This window comes from Heteronotia binoei, chromosome 16 (assembly GCF_032191835.1).
Source record: "Heteronotia binoei isolate CCM8104 ecotype False Entrance Well chromosome 16, APGP_CSIRO_Hbin_v1, whole genome shotgun sequence".
NCBI lineage: Eukaryota > Metazoa > Chordata > Lepidosauria > Squamata > Gekkonidae > Heteronotia > Heteronotia binoei.
In genome coordinates, this window is record NC_083238.1 from 21,995,264 (window position 1) to 22,014,265 (window position 19,002).

At 41.0% G+C, this 19,002-nt stretch overlaps 1 protein-coding gene across 4 annotated transcripts in view; it reads left to right on the forward strand.

Annotated features, from left to right (window-relative positions):
• The window catches only part of TANC1 (tetratricopeptide repeat, ankyrin repeat and coiled-coil containing 1), a 221,405-nt gene that overhangs the window by 113,057 nt on the left and 89,346 nt on the right, over positions 1 to 19,002 (forward strand). Inside the window, exon 1 of one of the 4 annotated variants that reach the window (XM_060257304.1) lies at positions 6,387 to 6,525. The exons of the other annotated variants lie outside the window; for them this stretch is intronic. Coding sequence (XP_060113287.1) covers positions 6,468 to 6,525 — 58 coding nt within the window. The 5' untranslated portion in view covers positions 6,387 to 6,467. Of the gene's footprint in view, positions 1 to 6,386; positions 6,526 to 19,002 lie in introns of those variants that run through there. 4 annotated transcript variants of the gene reach the window in all.

Below are 19,002 nucleotides of genomic sequence, written 5' to 3' on the forward strand. Positions count from 1 at the left end.
GAGAAGCCATGTTGGATTAGGGCAATGGCCCATCCAGTCCAACACTCTATCGTACAGTGGCCCAAAAACCCCAGGTGACATCAGGAGGTCCACCAGTGGGGCCAGGACACTAGAAGCCCTCCCACTGCTGCGTCCCCCCCAAACACCAAGAAATAAAGTACATCACATACCCCAGACAGAGTGTTCCATCTATACCTTATAACTAATAGCCAATGATGGACCTCTGCTCCATATGTTTATCCAATCCACTCTTGAAACTGTCTGTGCTTGTAGCTGCCACCACCTCCTGTGGCAGTAAATTCCATGTGTTAATCACCCTTTGGGTGAAGAAGTACTTCCTTTTATCTGTTCTAACCTGACTGCTCAGCAATTTCATTGAATACCCACGAGTTCTTGTATTGTGAGAAAGGGAGAAAAGTACTTCTTTACCTTCTCTATCCCATGCATAATCTTGTAAGCCTCTATCATGTTACCCCTCAGTCGACATTTCTGCAAGCTAAAGAGCCCCAAGTGCTTTAATCTTTCTTCGTAGGGAAAGTGTTCCAACCCTTTAATCATTCTAGTTGCCCTTTTCTGCACATTTTCCGATGCTATAATATCTTTTTGGAGGTGTGGTGACCAGAATTGTACACAGTATTCCAAATGAGGCCGCGCCCTCGATTTATACAGGGGCATTATGATACTGGCTGATTTGTTTTCAGTTCCCTTCCTAATAACCCCCAGCATAGCGTCGGGCGTTTTTATTACAGTCGCACACTGCTTCAACATTTTCAGTGAATTATCTGTCACGACTCCAAGAACTCTCGGTCAGTCTCCGACAGTTCAGACCCCATCAACATGTATTTATAGTTAGGACAGAGCTGTTCTCTCAAAAGCAGTTCTCTCCAAGATCTCTCAGCTCCACCTACCACCTTTCCTCCTCTTCCTTCTGTACATTCTTCCCCTTTAATTGTTTATTCATTTGGGTGCAGTACTTCCAAATGTATTACACAATTATCTATTTTCCTGTGTTTATTATTGAAAATGTTGTATTCATATGAACAGAATACTTTGAGTCCAAATCAGCCTTCACTTTGTAAATATATTTTAAAGCTGGGGATTGAAATGGATTTAAGAATCTTGTTGAAGAGGGAATCCAGATAATATTAATTGTGTGAAGATGCAACACCAGTCTTAAGACTGCTAGGGAAAGAGGATGGAATTCATGCTAGAGAGAATTAGGTGAGTTCAAAATGTGCTCTTGATTTCTTAACTATATATATACTAAAGAGGTCAGTAGCATGACATATGTACCTGACCTATATAAGAGAAACAGGGTTCTTTCAATATGTGGATAAGCGTTCAGAGAAAATTACAGTATTCTCTTTACAACTTGCTTCTCTTAAAATGGTTTGCAAAATTCCAGGGGAGATTGTAAAATATAAGCCATTTGTTCGCTTGGAAGACATTGTGTTCACACTTCCTTTCATCCCACAAGTGTAAGCTTAAAAAAAAAATCTTTTGCTTTTATATGAGCCCTGGTCAATGTTGCAATCAAACAGGATGAGGGAAATCCACCCACATAAGAGGCAGAGCATTACAATTCCTGTTCCTGCAGATAATTCCTCCATCTCAGAGGTTTCCATATGTTAAGTCTTTTAGGAAATTAGTGACTGTTCATGTGCCTGTAGTTAATTTTATGAAGACATACTTACATAGTCCTAGAAAAGTTGCAGTTTCTGAACCATGCCAGATTATCTGGCAAAGATCTCTAGAGAACATCTGGCATATGGAATTGAATTCTAACTGAATGTACTTTTATTTATTGAAAACATTTATACCTTGTCTTTCTATTGCAAATAATTCAAAGTGGCAGGAGGGAGAGGGGAAATGTCACAAATCTTCTCCCCCTTCTTTCAGCTGAAATTTTCCACAGCAATCTAGCCCAAAGACTTGTAACTAAACTCTGGTACAATCCCACGATATAGTGGGTGATCTTGCCTCTCTGGAATATAAGGGTATTCTTCTCAATATCACTATTATTGGTTTGGGGGAATATGGAAGAGAAATGGGAGGCGAGAATGGAACATACAGTGAGTTAGTTTCCAATTACATGGTTGTGCTCTGGAAAAAATAAGCAGTGGAGGGAAGAGGTTACTTGTTCTGCCTGGATCTTTTTGTCCCTGTTGTACTTTGCCTCCTTTTCCTGTTTTCACTGAAGTCAGAAAATAGTTTGGTTTAACTGCACCTTGCTTGACTGCAGCTTTTCTTCCCCTGTTTTTTTGTGACCATGGAGAGGAGGGTGAGGTGGATGAAATGAGTAATTCCCAAATGTGTTTAACTTAAGGGGGGGGGAGTGGGATGGAGGACAAAAAAATGTTACATAGAATATTTTGATTCACATAAGATACACACATCACAGGAAGGTTGAAGTACAACTGTCAGTTTGTTTAAAGAAAAGAATGACGCAAACACATTTAAAAATGAGTAAAAGACTAATGCCGGCACTCCCAAGTGTAGGAGAGCTTCCAGTGCTCTTAAAGTGTGTGAAATCTGTGCCTGAGGGAAGAAGGATCATATGTTTGGGGGACAGCACCTTCATAAGGTACTTTTGACTTACGGGCTGATGTCAGCATAACTTGAGGTGGGGCTGCTGCCAGGGTGCAGGACTTCTGGTGGGGCCCACTGCCACTAGCCTCTTTCACAATCCTGCCCTTCTACCTGTGGGTATACCCCTCTCCCCCTTGGTGTAGTGGTTAAGTGCTCAGACTCTTATCTTGGAGAACTGGGTTTGATTCCCCGCTCCTCCACTTGCAGCTGCTGGAATGACCTTGGGTCAACCATAGCTCTCACAGAGTTGTCCTTCAAAAGGGCAGCTTCTGTGAGAGCTCTCACAGCCCCACCTACCTCACAGGGTGTTTGTTGTGAGGGAAGAAGGTATAGGAGATTGTGAGCCGATATGAGACTCTTGAGATTTAGAGTGAAGGGCAGGATATAAATCCAGTATCTTCTTCTTGGCACTTCACCATGTGCATTCCCTGCCACATGAACCACCCCATACCATACCAAACCTTTAATGGCATAATAGATTCAGGTAAAAATACACAGAACCACCCAGATTCATTGGGGAAGGTCATGCAGGTGGGTCACAGTGGTGGCATTATGAGCAATTGCAGCAACAGTATTTCTTGCCTACGTGCTGCCTGGTACCTTTGGTGAAAGAACATGTGGTAAGGCTTGTGGCAGAGGAAGGACACTTCAGCAGGTGGTTGGGAAGGGAGGTGCCAGTGGGGGCTGGTGGGGGTAGAGGAGGGTAGGGGCTTCTGGGAGCCTCTGTTCAGCCCTCCCCAAACCTGGAACCATTCCTAGTAAACCTCTTGACCACAAAGACCTGTGCTTTGTGTTTCTTTCAGGTGGCTTTGGGAACCTTATTTTCTTTCACATGAGATTTTGGAGGAAAGAACTTCCTTGTCTAGGGATGTAATCCTAAAGCCACTTTCCTGGGAGTAAGCCCTATGGAATCACATGGGACTTTCTTCTGAGTTGATCTCCTTAGGATTGCTCCCTAAATGTGACAGCTTGCTACAAACTTTTGATTGCCTTACAGTAGAGTATTGTGAAGTCCAACTGTATTTCCTGCAATAAGGTTCAGTGTTGTGTTACTGAAATAGCAATCCTAAGCAGGTCTGCTCAGAACCCTACTGAGGTCCTTACTTTTATTGAACTAATCAGTTTATATATGATTCAGCTAAACTTGAGTCCTCTTTAGTTCATTTGTATAGAATCCCATGGCACAGAGTGGTAAAGCTGCAGTATTGCAGTCGGAGCCCTCTGCTCATGACCTAAGTTCGATCCCAGTGAAAGCTGGTTCAGGTAGCCAGCTCAAGGTTGACTCAGCCTTCCATCCTTCCGAGGTCGGTAAAATGAGTACCCAGCTTGCTGGGGTGAAAGTGTAGATGACTGGGGAAGGCAATGGCAAGCCACCCCGTAAAAAGTCTGCTGTGAAAACATTGTGAAAGCAACATCACACCAGAGTCGAAAACGACTGCTGTTTTTACCTTTATAGTGAATTAAGTGGGTGCTTAAGGCTTGAATTTGAATTTGTTGGAATTTCATTTGAGCCAGTTTGGTGTAGTGGTTAAGTGGACTCTTATCTGGGAGAACCGGGCTTGATTCCCCACTTCTCCACTTGCATCTGCTGGAATGGCCTTGGGTCAGCCATAGCCCTGGCAGAGGTTGTCCTTGAAAGGGCAGCTGCTGTGAGAGCCCTCTCCAGCCCCATCCACCTCACAGGGTGTCTGTTGTGGGGGAGGAAGGGAAAGGAGATTGTGAGACGCTCTGAGACTCTTCAGAGTGGAGGGCGGGATATAAATCCAATATTTTCTTCATCTTCTATCGTCTTCATTTGCTATTGTGTCTTCATCATTTTTTTTCTTGAAGAAAATGTCCAGGAATGGGCCTTATTTTTATGTTAATTCATTTTGAGTTCAGGCTGATCTCTTATTCTGGTTAGTAAGTGTGTGTGTCTTTCCCCATAGTAAATGGTTGAAACAATGGGGGATTTGGTGGCAGAACTTTTTTTTTATTGTCTCTCTTTTGTGCATTTCCCCCCCTAGTTCAGATAAAATGAGCTAATTACTTTTGGGGTAGGGCTCTTGAACTGTTCTGCAATCCTTTTATTCATTTGTGAAGATCTTTTTTTCCTCCTTGGAATTGCATTTTGTTGTTGAGCCCATGAAAGTAGAATACATGCAGTTCTCTTTTAAATTAATGTGATGTTGTTTATCTCTGTCCTTGAGAAATGCTAGTGATTAACTTTCACTCTAGCTGAAAGAAAAGGTGACCTCAACATTTGAGTTTTCCCTGCTCCCTATAGCTATGAAAAATATTTTAAGCAGGCATTGTATACCTTCAAATGAGGCCCTTTCCTTTTGGAGTAGGCATTTCACCATTTCTGGTTTATTAATCTGTTCTTGATTTAGAATGCTTCCCCATTATTGTTCTCGTTTACTGTATCTAATTATAGTATTGCTTGCAGTAAAGAGAACAGAACAATTGTCTTTTGAAAGGATGTGGTTTCTGTTTATATGGAGTACATTTTAGAGTTGCTTTTATTCTTAGCAGGCCTTGCTATTGGTTTTATTTATGTTCAAATAAATACTGAAACAGCACCCTCTGCTGGAATTTCATGCTTATTTTAAAACGTATACATGAGGAAATTCTGTTTTGCTCTATCTGAAGAAGTGTGTTTGTACACAAAAACTTGCACATTGAATAAAACTTTGTTGGTCTTAAAGGTGCCATTGGGTTCAAACTTTGTTCAGTCTCTCTTGTAACCTTGGCTGTCCACTTACGCAGTGTAAAATGTACAACCAATAAAACTTTCCTTAGCTTTCTGAATACTGAAACTTAAAAAGTGCTTATTTAAAACTATCAGGCTAACCTTCAGCCTAGCTAGGGAGCCGCTTTTCACAGAATGCAGCCTGCCATCTGGCAGCCAAGGATGGAATGCTGAAAGGATGCCCTCAGAATCTCTTAGTGCAAATGTTAGTCCTTAAACATCGTATCCTTTCAAATTCCCAGTGTTTGTGCATCAGTAATTTTGCTGATCAGTCTTTCTGGACTATCTAGCACCTAGGATAAAGGTGTGATTTTGTGTATGTGATAGTAATGACCTCAGGTGGCATGAACCACAATGGAATATTGAGGACCAAAGGAGTACTTCTATTATAAAGGTTTATCTGCTTGAAAACCTCTTGTGTATTTGGAAACCAGCTGGGAGCTGGAAAACAAGAGTTTATTTGTTGTTTATCCCCAAACAACATGCCTTTCCCCAATATTTGAATCAGGGTTTTTTCCCCCCTGGGGGAACGTGGTGGAACAGAGTTGTAGAATCTCTTCGTTGAAACAAAATTTTCAAAAAATGTTTAGAAGTTCATGAGGGGGACTTGTGTGTTTCTCCTTCATTTCCCTCTTGAGAGTTCTAGCACTTCTTTGAATAGAAAAAAGCTCTGCCCCGATTTATCATTTTGATAATGGAAACAAATTTAAATAGCTAGAGGAAAAGGCAGTAGGCGGTCCCACCTATACTTGTCATAGGAAAGGGGGGCACAGTGCGGATCCTATCAGTTTTTGTGCTGATGTGATGGACGGCCCTTTAAATGCTCCTCTTTAAAGATATGCTGGGAATCATGGATATGGAGCTTCAACAAGGAAGGGAATCGGGTGAGATCATCTCTTCTTGCGTCAGTAGAAAAGCTGGTTGTATTCAATCTACTGTTTCTTTAATCCCATCTCTGAGATTGCAATATGCCTGGACTGGCTGCGTTAATGATGCAAGTCTACGCTCCTAGGCACCCTCAATAGTGAGTGGAGTTTGAATAAGCAAATAGACCAACCCTTTTCCTATGCTTTGGGTGTATGGATGTGAGGATGGAAGTATGATTTTTTTCCCCCCCTTTTGGTACCTTTTGCTTGTCATGTGAATCATGGATTTTTTTCTTTGGAAGCCAAGCAACAACTTTAAAAGAGATAAACAAACTCAAGGTAAGGCATTGGATTTGGGAAAGCAAGTAGCAAAAACTGTGATAACTATACAACTTTCCTGATTTTAGTAAACTACTTATTTCTTTATAGTCCTTTCTCACTTCAAGGGCTTTGGGCAGATTACAAAATGAGCTAAGAATGTAGTAAAAAGAGTATGAGACATACTATAAACAGTGCAAAACTAGGTTACAAGGACTGGAAAGCAACAGAGTAAAAAGAAGGTGGTAATACAATAATAATAGAAACAGCATGATGAACTACAGCCCTGTTCCTTTTAAAAGTGCCCCCCTGAACAATTCTGTTTTACCAGAACCCCACACAGTTGTCCCAGAGAAAACCAGTTGATCATGTAGAGGTAAGGCTGTTTCTCCTCTCTGGACATTCAAGTTAACATATGGATCTGTGGTCTGTACCAGGCTCTAACCGAATACAAAGCAGGTCTCATCTCTTGCTGAGATAGTTAGCATTGGATTCAGACTGGAAAAGGAATAGTAGCGGAGAGAGCTATGCTCAAATCCTCTCCCACATAAGAACTCACTGTGTGGTCTTGAAGTGAACAGTGACTCACGAAAGCTCACACCCCACTACAAATTTTGTTAGTCTTTATGGTGCTACTGGACTTTTACTCTGTTCTCCTGTGTCATCTTGAATCAGTCATTCTCTCTTAGCCTCAACTAAGGGTGTTGAGGATAAAATGGAACAAAGGGAAGTCATGAATGCTTGGTATCAGAATGATGAGTGTTTGGTTTCTATGGTAGTGGTAAAGTGACACCTAAACAGGTATAAAGTGAATTCTGTGGCCCATATATGTCCAAAAGATGTGTTTTTAATTTTTTAAAAATGTTTAAACAAATGAAGTTAAAAAAAAAAAAACACTTCCTCTTTCAGAGTTATAGATGAAATCTTTTAAAAACAAAGATTACTGTGAATTCCCACAGCTGTTAATCTCTGTTGATAGCTATGTCAGTTATAATAGCATTGCTGCTACAGTTGATTGGATTACTAAACGAGCACTACTCTTTTGATCTGATGCTGGAAAAGTACTTTAGAATGTTTCAGAATACCGAATGTCTTCAGCAGTTGGCCCAGGAATGCTATCTGGAAATTTGCCACCAGGCATATAACAGTATTCTTACTACACAATTGCAAGGTGAGATCTTTTGCAAAATGAGATCTTAAAACTGATGTGGTTTCTATCTCCTCTTGATTCTCATTTGCCTCAGATTCCATCTACCTTGTGTAAAAAGTTAAAGAAACTGATAAAAATGAGAAAATATAAGACACTATGGCAAAGCAAAGCAAAGCAAATTTTATTTTTATATCCCGCCCTCCCCCGCCAGAAGGCGGGCTCAGGGCGGCTCACAGACATGACAAGCATGATTTGGTTAAAATAGACAGCAATAGTTTAAATAATACAATTACATGAATTAATAAAGTTTAAAAATATAAAAATAAGAGAATAGGCGATTAAAAGATATAAAAATATAAAGTAGGTAGAAATAGGTGCTATATTTCTGTCGGTCATAGTTTACATATTATCATACATCAGTTCCAATTTCAACATAAAGTGGCTAAAATTACAATAGTTAGTCAGTTTGGTCAGGTCCTGTTCCAAATGAGAGCTGAAAAAGATGGGTTTTGCAAGCCCTGCGGAACTGATTCAGATCCCGCAGGGCTCGCACCATCTCTGGGAGTTGGTTCCACCAACGAGGGGCCATTAGTGAAAAGGCTTGCTCCCGGGTTATCTTGAGTCTGGCCTCTTTTGGCCCAGGGATTTGTAGAAGGTTTTGGGAGCTGGATCTTAGTGCTCTCTGGGGAATATATGGGGAGAGGCGGTCCCGTAGGTAGGCAGGTCCTCGGCCATATAGGGCTTTAAAGGTGATAACCAGCACCTTATAGCGAACACGGTAGACAACCGGCAGCCAATGCAGATCCCGCAGCACAGGCTGCACGTGTTCCCATCTAGGTAGTCCCGCTAGCAGCCTGGCCGCCGCATTCTGCACTACCTGGAGTCTCCGCGTTCGACACAAGGGCAGCCCCATGTAGAGGGCATTGCAGTAGTCTAATCTTGAGGTGACCGTTGCGTGGATCACAGTTGCTAGGTCGTCGCGTTCCAAGAAGGGAGCCAACTGCCTCGCCCTTTTAAGATGAAAGAAGGCGGATCTTGCGGTGGCGGCTATCTGGGCCTCCATTGATAGCGAGGATTCCAGTAGCACCCCCAAGCTCTTGACCCTGCGCACTGGTATCAGTGGCGCACCGTCAAAAGCCGGCAGAATGATCTCCCCTCCCGGTCCGTCCCGGCCCACGCAAAGGACCTCAGCCTTCGTTGGATTCAGCTTCAGCCCACTCAGCCTGAGCCAGTCAGCCACGGCCTGTAACGCCCGGTCCAAATTTATAGGGACATCGCCAGTCCGGCCTTCCATCAATAGATAGAGCTGGGTGTCATCAGCGTACTGATGACAACCGAGCCCATACCTCCGCGCAATCTGGGCAAGGGGACGCATAAAGATATTAAACAATATCGGGGAGAGAACTGCTCCCTGAGGCACCCCACAGTGCAGAGGGTGTCTCTGAGACAGCTTCCCTCCAACTGCCACCCTTTGTCCCCGATTTTCGAGGAAGGAGGAGAGCCACTGTAAGGCTAGCCCCCGAATTCCTGCGTCGGCGAGGCGGCAGGCCAGCAGCCGGTGGTCGACGATGTCGAACGCCGCCGACAGGTCGAGCAGCAGCAATACTGCCGAGCCACCCCGATCCAGTTGCCGCCGGAGGTCATCTATGAGGGCGACCAAGACTGTTTCCGGCCACTTTCACACAAATACATTATCTTGTTTTGAATTGAGTCAGTTCCCAAAAGTTGTAAAAGTGAAATGAGATAGGTTCAAAGGGGGGGCATGTTCAGACAGACTATTTAAATTGTATTGCACCTCTTATTTGGATAAGATTTTGAATTTCCAATCTAAAACAATCAAAACTGAGCAGGAATCCAACATGTGAGAGAGGTGGGGAAGTTGTTTCTGGCAAACCTGATGTCCATGTGGACAAAATACATTATGCTAATTATACATTATTAATTAAACATATGAAGCTGCCTTATACTGAATCAGACCTTTGGTCCATCAAAGTCAGTATTGTCTTCTCAGACTGGCAGAAGCTCTCCAGGGTCTCAAGCGGAGGTTTTTCACACCTATTTGCGTGGACCCTTTTTTTGGAGATGCCGGGGATTGAACCTGGGACCTTCTGCTTCCCAAGCAGATGCTCTACCACTAAGCCACAGCCCCTCCCTGAATATAAATCACATGAGAGTGGCCATTGATAGAATTCCAGAATCCAGGCGCATACAACAATCATGTTAAGGCAATCTAGCATGATATGACATTGCAATTGCATATGTACATTCTGAACATTTTAATTAAATTTAATAATATTAATAATAATAATAACCAAACAATGCCAGTGATTAAAATGAATGTGCACTAACTGCTGCGGAATGGCTAGTGTATTATATTTTCTACACAGTAGCCTTATGGAAAAGGCGGGGAAGGTATTATTAAACACTTAATTTAATCCTTGGCAACCCTGCAGTGTAGTCCACTGTCTTCATGTTATAAATGTAGGCTCAGAACAAGTTTAAAATTGAAAATCAAGGATAGGAGGAAAAGGACAGACACAGTTACAACACTTTTAATATACTCCAATGTTTATAAGAATGGTGACTGAATGGAGTCTCCCTTTTAAGAGGCAACATATTTCGGGCAGCAGTTGTTGGAAGGAGGGCACTGAGATATCTCTGTATTAGGATTATGTTAGGGGTGCAGTTGTGTTCACTTCCTTGGAAGTGAAAAAACCACAAGGAATGTTCAAAGGAGAAAGGAAAAATGGTGGGGAGAACGACCACGAAGTGAAGAGGATCTTGAGATCTCTTAAATCCTTGTAGGGGAAAGCAGAGTAGTTGGGGAAGGGTCTTCGTTATAGGTGAGAACGAGGAGTTAGAAGCATTGTTGAAAAGCTGTAATGGATACAGCGCACTGAGATCCTGTAGAAGAAGGAACAAAAGCCGAGCTTCCATGAGCTACAACCAGTGCTTTCATAATTGAGGCCCAGTCAGGAGTAGAAGGAGATATGGACAGGCCCCCATGGGCTTGAATATGGGGCAGGTCAGGGCTCAGAAAACGTACCACAGGACAGGTAGGCAGTTTAGGATTAAGAATGCTGTGCTGATCAGTATAAGGGCAGAAAGGGAGAGTTTCTAAACAGATCTCTGAAATGTCCATGCATTTATGACAGGATACTGGGCACCAAGAAAAAACAGTTGTGTGACTTCTTGTATGGCAATATTGGACAGAGTAGACTGACCAAAATTAAGACTGTCCTGCATAAACCAGGGTTAGTGGCCATTGTAAATGTATCTGGGTTTCAGTTAGCTACTTCTGTCTGCTATTATACTACTACTATAGCAACCTGCCCTCTCTGCATGTTTTCGTAGGGTAATATTGAATGAAATAATGGCAGATCCGTGATTGGATTTCCAAGTGTTTTTTAACTAGTAAATGTTAGCTTTTTCTCCACTTGGGAAAGGGGTTTAATTTTTTTCTCTGGGTCTTTTCTTTAGTTTCAATTTCTTCCCTGGATAGAGTTGCCAGGTCTATCTTGGAAAATACTTGGAGACTTTGGGGGTGGATCTTGGAGAGGGTGGGGTTTGGGGAGGGGAGGGGCCTCAGCGTGGTTCAATGCCACCCTTCAAAGCAGCCATTTTCTCCAGGGGACTGATCAAAGCCACCAAGTAATACACTGTCTTTCAGTTTGCAAAAATATATTGAAAGGGCCCAAAGTTCACACTGAAATGAGAAGCTTAATGCTGTGATTAGAGAACGTAGAATGGGGTTCCTAAATAATTGAGCTGTTAAACTGAAGAAGGAATTGAAACATCATCAAAAGCTAGAGAGACGTCTTTTTAAGAAAGTGGCTGTGTTGAAGCTACTTTTCTCAGGAGCGTTCCAAGTTTGGACTTATATCTATTCATTTGGGGACGGGTTTTTTGGCCCCCTTGGGTTTTCTGTTACTTTAAAAAGCCCTAGCACTGCTATCTCTATCATTATTGTATTGTTTATTATGTGTTATACACAATCCTTGTAATATATTTTTGCAAACTGAAAGACGGTGTATTACTTGGTGGCTTTGATCGGTCTACTAATTACACCAAGTGCCCTGCAAGCAGCACGTTTTTTCCAAGGAAGCTGATATTTGCCAGCTGGGAATCAGTTGTAAAAGTGGGAGATCTCCAAGGCCCTACCTGGAGGCTGGCAGCCTATACTGGAGCTGCAGTTTGTACTGCTGGAGGAATCATACAAAAATTGTACATATATGTAAACCATATGGTATGTGGGTGTGTTTGAGGTCTGGAAAATGGCATGGAGCCAAAGGGTTAAATGACCCAGCTCACAATTGCCCTCCTTGCATGTGATCAAACTACATCTCTTCCAGCTCTATTCAGTTTGCCCCCTGAAAAAGGGCACACTGAATTCAGTGAGGAATCGTGCCAATGATTGTGTCCGGTTTGTCTTGTGGTGGTGTGACCTCTTATTGAGAAGTTCAGTATTTAGGTTCAACATTATCATTGCAAAATTGAAGAAAAAATCATCAGAGTTTTTTCTCTAAAACATAAATTTTATGCATTGATATTGAACATACTGTCTGTAAGCCCTTTGCCAGATAATTTGCTATTGATAAATTCTATATTCAACTTCTGTTTTGTTCTGGTTTTTCCAGTTGGGAACCTTGCAGACTTGAACAGCTTTTCGTTCCCGTTAAAATACTGGCCATATTTGTAAGAGATGGTGGCATTTATACTTCTTAATTTCACAAGTTGTGTATCACGTTTTTAAACTAAAGCAAGAGATTAACTGTTATATATACAATTTATTCTTCTCCCCCGGAAGCTTTCATTTTAAAGAAGCCACCAGAAAGGCCCATTTTTACCTCTCTACATTTGCCAAGAGCTGGTCATTGCAGTACCAGGCATGCAGCAGAAAACCAGGTTTACTGAGTTCCTGTTGAGCTTTCACGTATGGATGATTGCTTACCCATGTTTGGAACATTAAGTAACAAGATATGCAGGTCTGAGCTGAAGGTGTACTGTGTCAGTAGTTTGGCCTTATTCTACACTGTGACATTACAGTGTCATGTCATATGAAAGGCACTTGCATTCTTGTGTTGGATTCCAAAATTAATAACATGCTTAGAGAATAATATACCAATCCACGGAGTGCTCAAGGAATAATAGTTTACTCCTACTTTATACAACTTCTAGAAATAATACAGATCAAAGTAAACTGGTATTAGCAATAATGAGTAGTGAATGTTAAATTTGGGGGGATTGGACCCCTCTTATATAAGGGAAGAGTAAGAAAGGTTTGTCATCTTTAGGTTAGTTAGCATTTAGTGTAAGAAAGGAGGGGGTGCTTGCATTTGTAATAATAATTTTATTAGCTGTCTGGTTGGCCAATACATTAAAAGCTGTTTTATTTTACACCTTGGGAGTGACATTTGAGTTCCAAAGCAGAAAAGTGCTACCATAAAACCTCTATGTACTTTTAAGGGAAGAAATGTTCAATAACCCAAAGACAAGAATGTAAGAACACAGTGTTCAGTATAATATGAATTCAGAGTACAGGAGGATTATGGATTATTTAATTTTTAAATCCTCTTTGGTTAATTCCAGCTTGTCTTTCATGTTGTATGTGTGGGTTTTTTTGGGTGGGGGTGAGTGCACTATGAATATTAAATACTTCTAATAGAATTCTAGAGTAGTGGGCATTATGAGACAGTGAATATCAATGCAGTTCAGCCTACCAGCATAAGTCCAATTTCTAGGAGTAAAGGAGGAGCAACTCCTCTTTTACAACTGAAAAAGTAGGAAGTTATGACTTTAATGGGTAAGGTCTCTTCTGTGGTGTTTTGTTCTGTTTTTCTATAACAGCCTCCTTTTTAAGTGTTCCATAGAACAATTTATTGCTATAGATATGTAAATAAAGATACCTTCCCCCTCGGCTTCCCAACCCTCCCGCCCTGGCGGGGGACCCCAGGATTTCCAGCCTCTTCCCCCCGCTCCCCAAAAAAACGGAAGCCGGGGGAGGGGGGAAACGGCGCCAAGGAGGACCCAGATTCGCGGCTCGCCACGCTCCTGGCCTGCCTCCACCCTCCCCTTCTCTGATTTTACCTCAGAGGCGGAGTGGGCGATGGCGCTGCGCTGCTGCCGCCTCTTCTCGGCTTCATCTTAGCTGCTCCTCCGAGTTGGGGCGGCTCGCCATGCTCCTTGGCGCCGTTTCCCCCCTCCCCCTAGCTCCACCCCAGTGTCTCCTGGCTCCACCCCCAAAGTCTCCTGGCTCCACCCCCAAAGTCCCCAGAAATTTCTGAAATTGGACTTGGCAACCCTACTTCCCCCAATATGGTGACCATTCAAAATTAACATAGCCAAAACCATCTGTAAAAGGTCATTTTATAGGGAGTGCAACTGTGTAGCACATCATACTCCTAGCTCTCTAGTTGTGATAGTCGCTGATGGTTGAAGGAAAAGGGTGGGAGTTCCTTCCAAGAGTCAGATTCAGGGACGGGAGAGCGGGCTTTCTCATTCCTGTGGGGGGTACAACTGAGATGTAGAACTGAACCCTATTGCAGTGGTCGAATGAAAAGCAACACAGCATAGTACATTTACATCAGTGTCACACTCACCCTGGATAAAACTTTCTTGGTCTTAAAGGTGCAACTGGACTCTAATTTTGTTCTATTGCTTCAGACCAACATGGCTGTCCCCTTGGACTACTTTTATATTGGCAATAAAGTACTCCAGCAGGACACAGTCCTCATAAGGAAAACATTTGGACTGTATTGGGGTCCAATGGGAGAGACATAGTATTTAGTCTAGATCCTGTGCTTATTTAGGCCTCGATCTAATGCAGTTGCATAATTGTATTGGGAAGAGGTTAGTGGTAGTAGAGTATCTGCTTTGCTTTCGGAAGGTCCCAGATCCAGTCCCTGGCATCTCCAGTTAAAAAGGATCAGGTAGGAGGCCCTAGAAAGTCATTGCCAGTCTGAATAAACAGTATAGACCTTTGAGCTGCAAGGTAAAAGGATTACAATTACAACCCCATGCTGCAGAGTGGTAAGCTGCTGTACTGCAGTCCAAGCTCTGCTCATGACCTGAGTTTGATCCCGGTGGAAGCAGGGTTCAGGTAGCCAACTCAAGGTTGACTCAGCCTTCCATCCTTCCAAAGTTGGTAAAATGAGCACCCAGCTTGCTGGGGGTAAAGTGTAAGTGACTGGGGAAGGCAGTGGCAAACCACTTTGTAAAAAGTTTGCTAAGAAAATGTCATGATGCGATGTCACCCCATGTGTCGGTAATGACTCAGTGCTTGCACAGGGGACAACCTTTACTTTTAACCATGGAAAGAGTGGGATATAACTTGATTGTGATAATTGCTAGCAGCTAAAAAGTTCTTCTACCTGAAGAGAGTGGCAGCAGGCCAGAGGTTTTTCCTTTCCTTCCCTCCTTCGGAAGTTCTGGCTTGCACTTTCTGTTAACTTTGTAGGAAGTACCATTATATGTTTGCTGGTGAGGTGGCAAGCTCTCCATGAAGATGAAAGTCCACTCTCCAGTTAAAAAGGATCAGGTAGGAGGCCCTAGAAAGTCATTGCCAGTCTGAATAAACTGTATAGACCTTGATGGATCAGTGGCCTTTTCTAGTATAAAACAGCTTAATGTGTGATTTATGTGAAAGAGAATGTGTAAGATTAAAGAACAAAATAATAAAATACTATTTAAGTCAATAGAAAGCCTGAACAGGCTGCTTCTTCTCCCCCCTTCAGCCCCCCATTGAAGGATAGGATTTCAGTTATTTCCACTGCCAGATAGTAATAATTAAAAGCTGCAATTATTCTGATGTCTGTGTTCTTATGATGGGTAGCAGATAGGGAACTAGTCTCTACTTTGGTACTCACCTCAGATGTCTGCATTGATTGGGAACAAAATAAATTATTGAAGCACAAATCTATCAGAATGTAATGTGGCATAGCACTCCTTCAGTACTAGTCTTTGTAGCAGAGTGTGGTATTTATGTATGGAGGAAGCTGGGGTGTGTGAATGGATTTAGGCCCTAGGAGACCTAAACAATTTTTTTATTGTCCCAGTGGTTATGTAGTTGGTGGTGCGGAAGGCTTTAATTTGTGTCCTTGTTCCCCTCCTTTTGTCTATCTAAAATTATTTTGTAAACAGTTTCTATAGCACTTATCCTGAAAACTGTGTGCAAGGTGGCTTAAAAATAGTAAAAACCTAAAACCACGCAAGTCATTAACTATTTAACAAACCATTAAAAATCCAGTCAGAACTTAAAAACCACAGAAAATATTTAGAAATTTAAAACAAGTCTCATAAAGCATTCAGGCTAGAAGCAAGACTGAAAAAAATCAAACCCCTAAATTAAAAGCCTGGGTAAAAATACATGTTTTAGTCTGGTGCCTAAATAAGTGCCAGGCAAGCCCCAAAGTGGGCATTGCTTAAGCAAAGGGCCACCACTGAAAAATCCTGCATTTGGTTGTCACCTGCCTTCCCTTAGGTTGGACCCAGAGCCCAGGGCTTGCAAGGAAATTGGTAACTGGTGGCTAGATGGTATGGGAAGAAGCAGTCCTTATTGTTGCCAGAAGACCATTTTCACCAAAAGATATGTGTAACTTCTGAAGTGATACATGAGTTCTATTTTTTGTTGTTTTGTTCTTTTTGTCTTGGCTACTATGCAGATCACAGTATTGCCTTCTGTTAGTTTATTATTGCATGGGCACATCTTTGTTTTTCTGTCTCTTGTCCATTTTCCTTGCAAAATACTTGTTCCCATGATATATAGACCACATTTTAAAAACTCTTAAGTTGTATCAAACCATTGGTGCCCCTAGGGAATGAAAGCTCCTTCCTTGGAGGCTTTTATCTGTATGGACTCAGCCTTCAAGCCTTCCAAGTGCTGGGCATATAAAATCATACTTAGGAAGACTTTGGACAGTGTGCTTATGCATTATGAGAAAATTAGTTGAACTGTGTTATGTGGTGATGTTGTTGCCATTGCATGTTGATTGGTGCCTTACTTCTGGTGGTACAGAAGGTTAGGACAGTTGTAACGGTTGAGGGCTGAATAAAGCCAATAATTTGCTAAGCCCCAATGACTGGGAGAGAGTCATATGTTTGGCAGGATCTAAGCTTGCGGGGGGAAGAACCCCATGATGCAGAGTGGTGGTTAAAACACTTTTATTTGGTAACATGTGGTAACAAATTATATTTCTTGCATCATTAATAATTTCTTTTATCTATCCCATATATTACTTTCTACCCACCCCTCCCTCCGTTACTTGACCCCCGCCGGTGTTATTTACTTAAAGTACTAATGTTGAAAGGTACCCTTAACTAATAAAAGCAAAAATTAATATTCTTCTTTTTTCTAAGACTTAATCATTATCAAAAAATTGTCCAATGTCCTTTTATTTTCCACTCTTTTTCTACATATCTTCTGAACTTTTTCCACTCCACCTTAAAAACTTCTAAATCATAGTCTCTTAAAATTCTTGTTAATTTGTCCATTTCACTCCATGTCATATCTTTTACAATCCAATCCCATTTCACTGGTATTTTTTCTTGCTTCCACAACTGCTCATATAATGTCCTAGCAGCTGAAAGCAGCTGAAAGCAAATTATAGTTCTATCTTCTTTTGGAAATTTTTCCATTTGTAATCCCAACAGAAAAGTCTCTGCAACTTTCTTAAATTAACATCCCAAGATTTTAGAAATTTCTTATTGGATCATCTGCCAATACTTTTTTGCTCTTTCACAAGTCCACCACATATGGTAGAAAGAACCTTCATGTTTTTTACATTTCCAACATCTGTCTGGCATCTTATTATTCATCTTTGCCAATTTCTTAGGAGTCATATATACATCATTTTAAAACAGTTCTCTTTAATACAATGACACATCGGAAGCTTCATAGAGTTCTTCCACAAATATTCCCAAGTTTCTATCTGTATTTCTTTATTTACATTAATTGCCCACTTAATCATTTGAGATTTCACTACTTCATCTTCTGTAGACCATTTTAAAAGTAATTTATATAATTTTGAAATTAATTTTTCGTTGTCTCCAAGCAGAACTTTTTTCTTTTCTGTTTGCCCTTTTCTTATTCCTTCAGTTTTAATGTCATTCTCCACCAAACTCTTTATTTGTTGCATTTGAAACCAATCATATTTATTATTCAGCTCTTCAGCAGTTTTCAATTCATTTTACCACTTTGTATTTTTAATAGTTGATTATATGACAACCACTTTTCTTCACCCGTCTCAGCTGTTATTTTCATCACTTCGGCTGGCACTATCCATAACGGTTTTCTCTCATCTCCATATTTCTTATATTTCATCCATGTATTTAGCAAACTGTTTCTTATATAATGGTGAGAGAAAAAGCCATCTATCTTTTTCCCCCCATAATACATATAAGCGTGCTAGCCAAATTTATTTCCATGACCTTCCAATGCTAAGAGTTTTTTGTTTAACAACTTTCTTTTATCCATACTAAGCAAACTGCCTCATGATATAATTTTAAGTCTGGTAATTGAAATCCACCTCTTTTGCATCTGTTAAATTTTTCATTTTAATTCTTGGTTTCTTCCCTGCCCACACAAACTCTGAAATTTTTCTTTGCCATCTATAAATTGTTTACTGTCTTTCACAATCGGAATAGTTTGAAACAAATACATTATTCTTGGTAGAATATTCATTTTAATTGCGGCTGTTCTACCCAACAGTGACAAATTAAGTTTATTCCACTTTAACATATCTTCATCCATTTTATGCCATAGCTTCTCATAATTATTTTTTAACAAATCAATATTCTTCATTGTTATCTCCACACCCAAATATTTTACCTTGGAGTTAACTTCACAGCCCGTTAGTCTCTGCAGTTCTTGTTGCTTCTTTATTTGCATATTTTTACATAGAAGTTTTGATTTTTCTTTATTAATACAAAGTCCTGCCAACTCCCCATATTCTTGTATTTTGGCTAACAAGAAAGGTGTAACTTGTATGGGGTTTTCATTTATAAACATTATATCATCTGCAAATGCTCTGTATTTATAAGTAAATCCTTTTAATTTTAATCCTTCTATTTCTTTATTTTCTTGAATTTGCATCAGTAATATTTCAAGAGTTATTATCAACAACAGTGGGGAAAGTGGACAACCTTGTCTTGTACCTTTACTAATTATCATGTCTTCTGTAAGATCAGCATTTATACATAGCCTTGCACGTTGTTCAGTATATATTGCTTTTATCATTCTTATGAAGCTTTCTCCCAGCTCCATTTTCTGCATTACTGCAAACATAAAATCCCAATTTAAATTGTCAAATGCTTTCTCTGCGTCCGCAAAGAATAATGCTACTTTCTTTTCT